General features: G+C 29.0%; 1 protein-coding gene across 2 annotated transcripts in view; it reads left to right on the forward strand.

Moving 5' to 3' along the window:
• Nucleotides 1–13,819, forward strand: part of rnf220a (ring finger protein 220a) — a 390,449-nt gene that overhangs the window by 319,831 nt on the left and 56,799 nt on the right. For both annotated transcript variants that reach the window (XM_062070417.1, XM_062070416.1), the window contains exon 4: nt 8,687–8,782. In XM_062070417.1, the coding sequence (XP_061926401.1) occupies nt 8,687–8,782 (96 nt within the window). The remainder of the gene's footprint in view (nt 1–8,686; nt 8,783–13,819) is intronic.

Genomic DNA, 13,819 nt, shown 5'->3' on the forward strand with positions numbered 1-13,819 from the left:
CGTGTTACCATGACGACGCTATTCACGTATAAAAAAAATTAAATAATAATAACAATAATAATAATAGATTTTATTTGTAAAAAGCACTTTACATTGAGTAAACAACCTCAAAGTGCTACAGTGTATTAAAAAAAATAAAATTAAAATAATTAAAAAATATATATATATAAATATATATATTTATAAAATTAAATTAAAATTTAAAAAAAAAATATATATATATATATATATATATATATATATATATATATATATATATATATATATATATATATATATATATATATATATATATATATATATATATATATATATATATATATATATATATATATATATATATATAAAAAATAATTAAAGAAATAAAAAAAATATATATAATAAAAATTAAATACAAATAAAAACTAGAACAGCCAAATAGCTAAAACTAGTATGCATACATCTAAAAAAAAAAAAAGGCTTTTTTAAAAAGAAGGGTTTTTAAGCCTTTTTTAAAATGGGACAATTGAATGGGTACATACCCTTTTTAATGGACGATTGCTCTGAGACATTTCGTGTTACCATGACGACGCTATTCACGAATAAAAAAATAAAATAAAATAATAATAATAATAATAATAATACATTTTATTTGTAAAAAGCACTTTACATTGAGTAAACAACCTCAAAGTGCTACAGTGTATTAAAAAAAAAAAAATTATATATACAGTATATATATATATATATATATATATATATATATATATATATATATATATATATATATATATATATATATATATATATATATATATATATGTACATATATATATATATATATATATATATAAATTAAATAAAAAATAAAACAAATAAATAAAAATAAATAAATACAAATAAAAAGATAATAAAAAATAAATAAAAATAAAAACTCGAACAGCCAAATAGCTAAAGCAAGTATGCATATATTTTTTAAAAAAAAGGCTTTTTTAAAAAGAAGGGTTTTTAAGCCTTTTTTAAAATGGGACAATTGAATTGGTAAATACCCTTTTTAATGGACGATTGCTCTGAGACAAGCGCCAAAAAGACAAGATGACCTCCTCTTGTAGCTCGGCTGTACTTTCACGTAGCTCGGTGCTTAACGTCTCATTTTGTTCGCACACTCGTCTACGTTAACCCTGCCTATAATGTTTTTACGTCCAATGTTTGCTTTTGGCTTTTTTTTGCTATTATGCTAACTTTTTATGCTCGCTTGTTTTGCTACTTTCTATTGTCCACGCCAACAAATACTGCATTTTGGTATTTCTTCTTACCCAGTCACGTGCTAGCTTTCTTAACGTAAATTCTACCGGAAGCTCGCCAGAAGCTTGTGGATGGCTACCAAAAGCGCCTTATTGCGGCGAAACTTGCCAAGGGACATGTAAACAAATATTAACATTGCTGTATGTATACTTTTGATTAATGCGGGACGAACCGTCCAACGAACCCCCATATATGTTATACCGTCGGAAAGGTCTCGCTCACGCCGACGGGGGTATTTTAAGTTGGGAACATTTTGTGTTACCATGACGACGCTATTCACGAATAAAAAAAAAATTTTTTAAATAAATAAAAATAATAATAATAGATTTTATTTGTAAAAAGCACTTTACATTGAGTAAACAACCTCAAAGTGTTACAGTTTATTAAAAAAATAAAAATAAAAATAAATTAAAAAAAATAAAATAAAAAATATATACATATAAAATAAAATTAAAATAAATAAATAAATAAATAAATATATATTAAAAAAATTAAAATTAAAATTAAAATAAAAAGATAATAAAAGATAAATAAAAATAAAAACTAGAACAGCCAAATAGCTAAAACTAGTATTCATATATCTAAAAAAATAATATTTTTTTTAAAAAGAAAGGTTTTTAAGCCTTTTTTAAAATGGGACAATTGAATTGGTACATACCCTTTTTAATGGACGATTGCTCTGAGACAAGCGCCAAAAAGACAAGATGACCTCCTCTTGTAGCTCGGCTGTACTTTCACGTAGCTCGGTGCTTAACGTCTCATTTTGTTCGCACACTCGTCTACGTTAACCCTGCCTATAATGTTTTTACGTCCAATGTTTGCTTTTGGCTTTTTTTTTGCTATTATGCTAACTTTTTATGCTCGCTTGTTTCGCTACTTTCTATTGTCCACGCCAACAAATACTGCATTTTGGTATTTCTTCTTACCCAGTCACGTGCTAGCTTTCTTCACGTAAATTCTACCGGAAGCTCGCCAGAAGCTTGTGGATGGCTACCAAAAGCGCCTTATTGCGGCGAAACTTGCCAAGGGACATGTAAACAAATATTAACATTGCTGTATGTATACTTTTGATTAATGCGGGACGAACCGGCCAACAAGCCCCCACATATGTTATACCGTCGGAAAGGTCTCGCTCACGCCGACGGGGGTATTTTAAGTTGGGAACATTTCGTGTTACCATGACGACGCTATTCACAAATAAAAGAATAATAATAATAATAATAATAATCATAGATTTTATTTGTAAAAAGCACTTTACATTGAGTAAACAACCTCAAAGTGCTACAGTGTATTAAAAAATTTAAAAAATAAATAAAATGTAATTAAATTTAAAATATATATATATATATATATATATATATATATATATATATATATATATATATATATATATATAAATATATATATATATATATATAAAATATAAAATTTAAAAAATTAAAAAATATATATATAAAAAGTAAATAAATAAAATAAAATAAAAAGATAATAAAAAATAAATAAAAATAAAAACTAGAATAGCCAAATAGCTAAAACAAGTATGATACATTAAAAAAAGGCTTTTTTAAAAATAATTGTTTTAAGCCTTTTTTAAAATGGGACAATTGAATGGGTACATACCCTTTTTAATGGACGATTGCTCTGAGACAAACATCAAAAAGACAAGATGACCTCCTCTTGTAGCTCAGCATTACTTTTAACGTAGCTCGGTGCTTAACGTCTCATTTTATTCACACACTTGTCTACGTTAACCCTGCCTATAACCTTTTTACGTCCAATGTTTGCTTTGGGCTTTTTATGCTAGCTTTTTTTTAGCTACTTTCTATGTCCACGCCAACAAATACTGCATTTTGCTATTTCTTCTTACCCAGTCACGTGCTAGCTTTCTTAACGTAAATTCTACTCTAACTTTTGACCACGACTGTATACACAATACGGTCCTCCTTTACAGCACAATATTGTTTAAATGTCATTACATATTCTCTACAAAAACCTGACCTTTTCAAAGCAAGACAAAAAAAAACCTGCACACACACACACACACACACACACACACACACACACACACACACACACACACACACACTGGCATAAAAAGCACCATGCATAATGTCCAATTTACTACAGCAGCACTGGAGCTCGGTCATTTCTCACATATCTTTATTAGATTACTGCTGTCCACCACTTAAGCGTCTGCTCTGCCCCTTTCCACTTGATTAATAGGAGGCCATTGTGAAGACTAATATTTCATAGAAAACAGAAGAACGCGCGCACTCTGCGGATATTTGTGCCTTTTTTTTTTACTTAATTGAGGAATTCCCCTTGGTTTTTTGTCACGGACTAATTCATATACATATATACATATATATATACCGTATTTCCTTGAATAGCCGCAGGGGCGCTAATTAATTTAAAACCTCCTGTCACTCCGGTGTTTACCGGAAGCCTGCGGGATGGCCGTGCATGCGCTGATTATTTTAAAACCTCTTCTCACTCCGGCGTTTACCAAAAGGAATGCGGTAAATTTCGGCGTGCGCTTTGAGTGTGATGTAAGCATACCATCATGAAAAGCACATTTAATAAAAAAAACGTTATTACGGTCTTACCTGTACTTATAAATGGAGTCCATTTGCAGCTCCTTCTGACCAAAACCATCGATAACTTGTTTATAGAAGTCTTCCTTATTTTCTTTCTTCAGTTTTAAAAGTCTCTCTGTCTCGATGGAGATATTCCTTTAATTATTACCTGTACTTATAAATGGAGTCCATTTGCAGCTCCTTCTGACCAAAAGCATCGATAACTTGTTTATAGAAGTCTTCCTTATTTTGTTAATTGAGGAATGCCCCTTGGTTTTTTGTCACGGACTAATTCATATACATATATACATATATATATACCATATTTCCTTGAATAGCCGCAGGGGCGCTAATTAATTTAAAACCTCCTGTCACTCCGGCGTTTACCGGAAGCCTGCGGGATGGCTGTGCATGCGCTGATTATTTTAAAACCTCTTCTCACTCCGGCGTTTACCAAAAGGAATGCGGTAAATTTCGGCGTGCGCTTTGAGTGTGATGTAAGCATACCATCATGAAAAGCACATTTAATTAAAAAAAACGTTATTACGGTCTTACCTGTACTTATAAATGGAGTCAATTTGCAGCTCCTTCTGACCAAAAGCATCGATAACTTGTTTATAGAAGTCTTCCTTATTTTCTTTTTTCAGTTTTAAAAGTCTCTCTGTCTCGATGGAGATATTCCTTTAATTATTACCTCCTGCTTCCATTGAAGTCCAGTTTAGAAAACGGTTTTATTTTAGATAGCGGTATGTAATCCCCCATGTTAAAAGTTCAGGCGAGAGGAAAAAAAAGATTATCTGTTGCTGCGTGTTGTCACTTCTTCTGCAGTACCGGAAGTCGCAAGAAGGATCACTAGCGCCCTCTACCACCAGGAGGCGGGAGTCATTTAATGACTCATACAGTATTTGACACACGCAGCTACGGTATATTAATAAAACATAGCTGCTTACTGTTCTTTTTAGCATACTGTACCGGTATTCACTAGCTTGGACCTTAAATCCTACTGAATAGCTCTTTATCTTTTTTCCTTTGTGCGATTGTAAACTACTGAAAGCAGCTTCCTCCATTTTGAAAATGAGGACAGGTAAATCGTCACTCGTGACGTAACGAATTTGACCCGACGGAAGTTCTAGACATATGCTAAATATTTTGCGAAACGAGTTTGACCCGGCGAAAATTATAGACATGTGATAATAAAATTAATATTTTGCGAAACGAATTTGATCCGGCGTTAATAATGAACCGGCGATAAGGCCAAGCATGCGTTAATTATTTTGAGAAACGACTTTGACCCGGCAGTAATTCTAGACGTGCGAATACTATATTCCCTGCGCCAATTCAAGGAAATACGGTATGTATGTATTTATGTATATTAGGGTTGTGCCGATACCAATATTTTGGTACCGGTATAGGTACCAAAATGTATTTCGATACTTTTCTAAGTAAAGGGGACCACAAAAATTGTTATTATTGTCTTTATTGTAACAAAAAATCTTAGGGTACATGAAACATATGTTTATTATTGTAATTTAGTCCTTAAATAAATACAAACGAGAATATTGCACGTCTCGTTCCTGGCACCTCTTCTCACCATCCAAACCTAATTAAAAATCCATGCTGTATTCGTTGTGGTATGTTTTATTTCGATACTTTCCATACTTTTCTATACTTTTCTAAATAAAGGGGACCACAAACAATGTCATTATTGTCTTTATTGTAACAAAAAAATGTTAGTGTACATGAAACATGTTTATTATTGTCATTTAGTCCTTAAATAAAATAGTGAACTTGTCTTTTAGTAGTAAGTAAACAAACAAAGACTCCTAATTAGTCTGCAGTAACATATTGTGTCATTTATCTACCTATTATTGTGTCTACATTATGAGGGACAAACTGTCAAAAAAATATTATTAATCTACTTGTTCATTTAGAATACAATAGAAAGTACTTTATTGATCCCTGGAGGAAATTCAGCACCACAGATAGCTCACAATAGACAATAAACACTTAGGTATTTTTCACATGTGAATAATATATATACAGTCTACTATACAGCATTATTCACATGTGAATAATATAAATACAGTCTATTATACAGCATTATTCACATGTGAATAATATAAACACAGTCTATAATACAGCATTATTCACATGTGAATAATATAAATACAGTCTATTATACAGCATTATTCACATGTGAATAATATAAATACAGTCTGTTATACAGCATTATTCACATGTGAATAATATAAATGCAGTCTATTATACAGCATTATTTACATGTGAATAATATAAATACAGTCTATTATACAGCATTATTCACATGTGAATAATATAAATACAGTCTATTATACAGCATTATTCACATGTGAATAATATAAATACAGTCTATTATACAGCATTATTCACATGTGAATAATATAAATACAGTCTATTATACAGCATTATTCACGTGTGAATAATATAAATACAGTCTATTATACAGCATTATTCACATGTGAATAATATAAATACAGTCTATTATACAGCATTATTCACATGTGAATAATATAAATACAGTCTATTATACAGCATTATTTACATGTGAATAATATAAATACAGTCTACTATACAGCATTATTCACGTGTGAATAATATAAATACAGTCTACTATACAGCATTATTCACATGTGAATAATATAAATACAGTCTACTATACAGCATTATTCACATGTGAATAATATAAATACAGTCTATTATACAGCATTATTCACATGTGAATAATATAAACACAGTCTATTATACAGCATTATTCACATGTGAATAATATAAATACAGTCTATTATACATCATTATTCACATGTGAATAATATAAATACAGTCTGTTATACAGCATTATTCACATGTGAATAATATAAATACAGTCTATTATACAGCATTATTCACATGTGAATAATATAAATACAGTCTATTATACAGCATTATCCACATGTGAATAATATAAACACAGTCTATAATACAGCATTATTCACATGTGAATAATATAAATACAGTCTATTATACAGCATTATTCACATGTGAATAATATAAATACAGTCTGTTATACAGCATTATTCACATGTGAATAATATAAATGCAGTCTATTATACAGCATTATTTACATGTGAATAATATAAATACAGTCTATTATACAGCATTATTCACATGTGAATAATATAAATACAGTCTATTATACAGCATTATTCACATGTGAATAATATAAATACAGTCTATTATACAGCATTATTCACATGTGAATAATATAAATACAGTCTATTATACAGCATTATTCACGTGTGAATAATATAAATACAGTCTATTATACAGCATTATTCACATGTGAATAATATAAATACAGTCTATTATACAGCATTATTCACATGTGAATAATATAAATACAGTCTATTATACAGCATTATTTACATGTGAATAATATAAATACAGTCTATTATACAGCATTATTTACATGTGAATAATATAAATACAGTCTACTATACAGCATTATTCACGTGTGAATAATATAAATACAGTCTACTATACAGCATTATTCACATGTGAATAATATAAATACAGTCTACTATACAGCATTATTCACATGTGAATAATATAAATACAGTCTATTATACAGCATTATTCACATGTGAATAATATAAACACAGTCTATTATACAGCATTATTCACATGTGAATAATATAAATACAGTCTATTATACATCATTATTCACATGTGAATAATATAAATACAGTCTGTTATACAGCATTATTCACATGTGAATAATATAAATACAGTCTATTATACAGCATTATTCACATGTGAATAATATAAAAACAGTCTATTATACAGCATTATTCACATGTGAATAATATAAATACAGTCTGTTATACAGCATTATTCACACGTGAATAATATAAATACAGTCTATTATACAGCATTATTCACATGTGAATAATATAAATACAGTCTATTATACAGCATTATTCACATGTGAATAATATAAATACATTATACATTTAAGTACAGTCACATTTACTGTTAATATCTGCTTATTTTCTGTTTTAAGATGTTCTATCTACACTTCTGTTAAAATGTAATAATCACTTATTCTTCTCTTCTTTGATACTTTACATTAGTTTTGGATGATACCACACATTTAGGTATCAATGCGATACCAAGTAGTTACAGGATCATACATTGGTCGTATTCAAAGTCCTCATGTGTCCAGGGACGTATTTACTGACTTTTTAAACATAATATGATTTTTTTTAAATAAAAAAAGATTTTGTGATGCTAAAAAAAATATTGATCTAATCACAGTAGTATCGACTACATACGTGCCTGTACTTGGTATCATTACAGTGGATGTCAGATGCTGTGAAATGATTTATGTACACAGAACTATTCTGTGTAAATGTTTATTTACATGCCCTAATTGTTTCCGAGCGGTGCCTGTAAGGCGGCAGTAAAACGGTTGATCAAACAAAACAGAAGTCGTCGTCATGGACCCGCCAGCTGCGGAAGCTAGCTCTCCAATCAGCTAAACAGACTCGGTAACTCCACGGTGACGTTTTGGCGAATTTACTGAGGAATTTGCGAAACTGAAACAATACAAAAAGAATGTTGTAAGTTAATGATGCTAACACAGACACTCGTAATGTTAGCGTATTAGCTTGACATGTACAAATAATGCATGAAAACACTCTTACAGACATGGGAGGGTTTAGTGAGTAAGAATTGTTTTAGTTACATTGAAACGGCTCCTATTTGCTCCTTGATATTTACTGTTTTATGTCCAAATATCTTTTTCTGTCCAGTCCATGCTGCTGTCGGTGCACATCAAGCGGGAGGGAGAGTCTCCTGTGGTCTCACCACTCTCGTCTGACGACGCGCACCACTCGGACAGATACCAGGTCACACACACACACACACACACACACACACACACACACACACACACACACACACACACACACACACACACACACACACACACACACACGCACACACACGTTCATGTACTTCATACCTTCTGGAGACGTGAGAAAAAAGCCTCCCTCTTTAGGACCAGCCTTTCTAGATATATAAAGAAGTGTATTTACAACATTAATAATATATACATACTATGCACATATAAAAAAAAAAGCTTGTTGTGAAAAATGAGTTGGAATTTCACAAGAAAAAGGTCACAATTTCACAAGAAAAACGTAGAATTTTGGCAGTGTTATAATAAAAGTCCTCATTTTACTCAACGCAAGTCAAAATTTTACAAGGAAAACTGAACATTTGTGCAATATTATGATAAAAGTTGGAATTTTACTCAATAAAAGTCGCAATTTTACAAGAAAAGCTTAAAATTTTGGCAATTTTATGAAAAGAGTTGGAATTTTATTCGACAAAAGTCACAATTTTAGAAGAAAACTTTAAAATGTTGGCAATATTATAATAATAATCAACATTTTACTTGGCAAAATGATGACAAAAGTCATTATTTTACTAAAAAAATGTCACTGTTTTACAAGAACAAAAAAAAAAACCTGGCAATATTGTGATAAAAGTCAGAATTTTATATGACAAATGTCCCCATTTTGCATTAAAAAGTAATAATTTTACATGAAAAAGTAATAATTTTACAAGGAAAGCTTAAATTTTTGGCATATTTATGAAAAGTGTCGTAATTTGACTCGACAAAAGTCACAATTTTATAAGAACATTTTGGCAATATTATAATAATCATCAGAATTTCACTAGGCAAAATGATGACAAAAGTCATAATTGTACTCAAAAACTTTTACTATTTTACAAGAACAACAAAAAAATGGCAATATTGTGATAGAAGTCAGAATTTTATATGACAAATGTCACCATTTTGCATTAAAAAGTAATAATTTTACATTAAAAAGTTGTAATTTTACAAGAAAAACTGAAAATTTGTGCAATATTATGATAAAAGTTGGAATTTTACTCAATAACAGTCGCAATTTTACAAGAAAAGCTTAAACTTTTGGCATATTTATGAAAAGACTCGTAATTTGACTCGACAAAAGTCACAATTTTATAAGAAAACTTTAACATTTTGGCAATATAGAAATAATCGGAATTTCACTTGGCAAAATGATGACAAAAGTCACAATTTTACTCACATTTTTTTACTGTTTTACAAGAACAACAAAAAATTGGCAATATTGTGATAGAAGTCAGAATTTTATATGACAAATGTCACCATTTTGCATTAAAAAGTAATAATTTTACATTAAAAAGTCATAATTTTACAAGAAAAACTGAACATTTGTGCAATATTATGATAAAAGTTGGAATTTTACTCAATAACAGTCGCAAGTTTACAAGAAAAGCTTAAACTTTTGGCATATTTATGAAAAGACTCGTAATTTGACTCGACAAAAGTCACAATTTTATAAGAAAACTTTAACATTTTGGCAATATTATAATAATGATCGGAATTTTACTTGGCAAAATGATGACAAAAGTCATAAATTTACTCACATTTGTTTACTGTTTTACAAGAACAACAAAAAATTGGCAATATTGTGATAAAAGTCAGAATTTTATATGACAAATGTCACCATTTTGCATTAGAAAGTAATAATTTTACATGAAAAAGTAATAATTTTACAAGGAAAACTTAGACTTTTGTCAAATTTATGAAAAGAGTCGTAATTTAACTCGACAAAAGTCACAATTTTATAAGAAAACTTTAACATTTTGGTAATAATATAATAATAATCGGAATTTCACTTGGCAAAATGATGACAAAAGTCATAATATTACTCAAAAATGTTTACTGTTTTACAAGAACAACGAAAAAAATGGCAATATTGTGATAGAAGTCAGAATTTTATATGACAAATGTCACAATTTTGCATTAAAAATTAATAATTTTACATCAAAAAGTCGTAACTTTACAAGAAAAACTGAACATTTGTGCAATATTATGATAAAAGTTGGAATTTTACTCAATAACAGTCGCAATTTTACAAGAAAAGCTTAAAATGTTGGCATATTTATGAAAAGAGTCGTAATTTTACTCGGCAAAAGTTACAATTTTATAAGAAAACTTTAACATTTTGGCAACATTATAATAATAATCGGAATTTAACTGGTCAAAATTATGACAAAATTAATCATTTTACTCAAAAATGTTTACTGTTTTACAAGAAATATTTACTGTTTTACAAGAACAACAAAAAAATGGCAATATTGTGATAAAAGTCAGCATTTTATATGACAAATGTTACCATTTTTCATTAAAAAGTAACAATTTTACATGAAATAGTAATAATTTTACAAAGAAAGCTTAAACTTTTGGAATATTTATGAAAAGAGTCGTACTTTGACTCTACAAAAGTCACAATTTTATGAGAAAACTTTAACATTTTGGCAATATTATAATAATAATCTGAATTTTACTTGGCAAAATGATGACAAAAGTCATCATTTTATGACTTTTTTTTTTACTGTTTTACAAGAACAACAAAAAAATGGCAATATTGTGATAGAAGTCAGAGTTTTATATGACAAATGTCACCATTTTGCATTAAAAAGTAATAATTTTACATCAAAAAGTCGTAATTTTACAAGAAAAACTGAACATTTGTGCAATTTTATGATAAAAGTTGGAATTTTACTCAATAACAGTCGCAAGTTTACAAGAAAAGCTTAAACTTTTGGCATATTTATGAAAAGACTCGTAATTTGACTCGACAAAAGTCACAATTTTATAAGAAAACTTTAACATTTTGGTAATAATATAATAATAACCGGAATTTCACTTGGCAAAATGATGACAAAAGTCATAATTTTACTCAAAAACTTTTACTATTTTACAAGAACAACAAAAAAAATGGCAATATTGTGATAGAAGTCAGAATTTTATATGACAACTGTCACAATTTTGCATTAAAAAGTAATAATTTTACATAAAAAAGTCGTAATTTTACAAGAAAAACTGAACATGTGTGCAATATTATGATAAAAGTTAGAATTTTACTCAATAACAGTCGCAATTTTACGAGAAAAGCTTAAACTTTTGGCATATTTATGAAAAGACTCGTAATTTGACTCGACAAAAGTCACAATTTGACTCGACAAAAGTCACAATTTTATAAGAAAACTTTAACATTTTGGCAATATTATAGAAATAATCGGAATTTCACTTGGCAAAATGATGACAAAAGTCATCATTTTACTCACATTTTTTTTACTGTTTTACAAGAACAACAAAAAAAATTGACAATATTGTGATAAAAGTCAGATTTTTATATGACAAATGTCACCATTTTGCATGAAAAAGTAATAATTTTACATGAAAAAGTAATAATTTTACAAGGAAAGCTTAAACTTTTGGCATATTTATGAAAAGTGTCGTAATTTGACTCGACAAAAGTCACAATTGTATAAGAACATTTTAGCAATATTATAATAATCATCAGAATTTCACTTGGCAAAATGATGACAAAAGTCATAATTGTACTCAAAAACTTACTATTTTACAAGAACAACAAAAAAAATGGCAATATTGTGATAGAAGTCAGAATTTTATATGACAAATGTCACAATTTTGCATTAAAAAGTAATAATTTTACATCAAAAAGTCGTAATTTTACAAGAAAAACTGAACATGTGTGCAATATTATGATAAAAGTTGAAATTTTACTCAATAACAGTCGCAATTTTACAAGAAAAGCTTAAAATGTTGGCATATTTATGAAAAGAGTCGTAATTTTACTCGACAAAAGTCACAATTTTATAAGAAAACTTTAACATTTTGGCAACATTATAATAATAATCGGAATTTCACTGGTCAAAATTATGACAAAATTAATCATTTTACTCAAAAATGTTTACTGTTTTACAAGAACAACAAAAAAAATGGCAATATTGTGATAAAAGTCAGAATTTTATATGACAAATGTTACCATTTTTCATTAAAAAGTAACAATTTTACATGAAATAGTAATAATTTTACAAAGAAAGCTTAAAATTTTGGAATATTTATGAAAAGAGTCGTACTTTGACTCGACAAAAGTCACAATTTTATGAGAAAACTTTAACATTTTGGCAATATTATAATAATAATCGGAATTTCACTTGGCAAAATGATGACAAAAGTCATAATTTTATGATTTTTTTTTACTGTTTTAAAATAACAACAAAAAAAATGGCAATATTGTGATAAAAGTCAGAATTTTATATGACAAATGTCACCATTTTGCATTAAAAAGTAAACATTTTACATGAAATAGTAATAATTTTACAATGAAAGCTTAAACTTTTGTCAAATTTATGAAAAGAGTCATACTTTGACTCGACAAAAGTCACAATTTTAAAAGAAAACTTTAACATTTTAGCAATATTATAAGAATAATCGGAATTTCACTTGGTAAAATGATGACAAAAGTCATCATTTTACTCAAGTTTTGTTTTACTGTTTTACAAGAACAACAACAAAAATGGCAATACTGTGATAAAAGTCTGAATTTTATATGACAAATGTCACCATTTTGCATGAAAAAGTAATAATTTTACGAGAAAATTCTCAATTTCATAAGAAAAAAGACTGAGCTTTCAACCGGAAGTAGAAGTGCCGTTTGGTTATCTCGCCATCCATAGCCTTTCTACCTGTATGCATTCTTCATTCGTCACTCCCAGCAACGCTTGAAAGTTTTACAATATAACTAAAACAACTCTTACTCAAAGCCGTAATGCTAATAGTTAGCAAAGACACGGAAAATATGGGTTATCGTTTGTGCTACGGCGCTATCTTTTGGACGAGTTCGCCCACTGCAGGTGCTGCAGTGCCCTTCCGTTTAGACTGAGCTTTCAACCGGAAGTAAAAGTGCCGGGTAGAGAGGCTATGGACGGCGAGAAAACCAAATGGCACTTCTACTTCCGGTTGAAAGCTCAGTGGGCGAACTCGTCCGAAAGACAAA

The sequence above is a fragment of the Entelurus aequoreus genome, linkage group LG14 (genome assembly GCF_033978785.1).
Source record: "Entelurus aequoreus isolate RoL-2023_Sb linkage group LG14, RoL_Eaeq_v1.1, whole genome shotgun sequence".
Taxonomy (NCBI): domain Eukaryota; kingdom Metazoa; phylum Chordata; class Actinopteri; order Syngnathiformes; family Syngnathidae; genus Entelurus; species Entelurus aequoreus.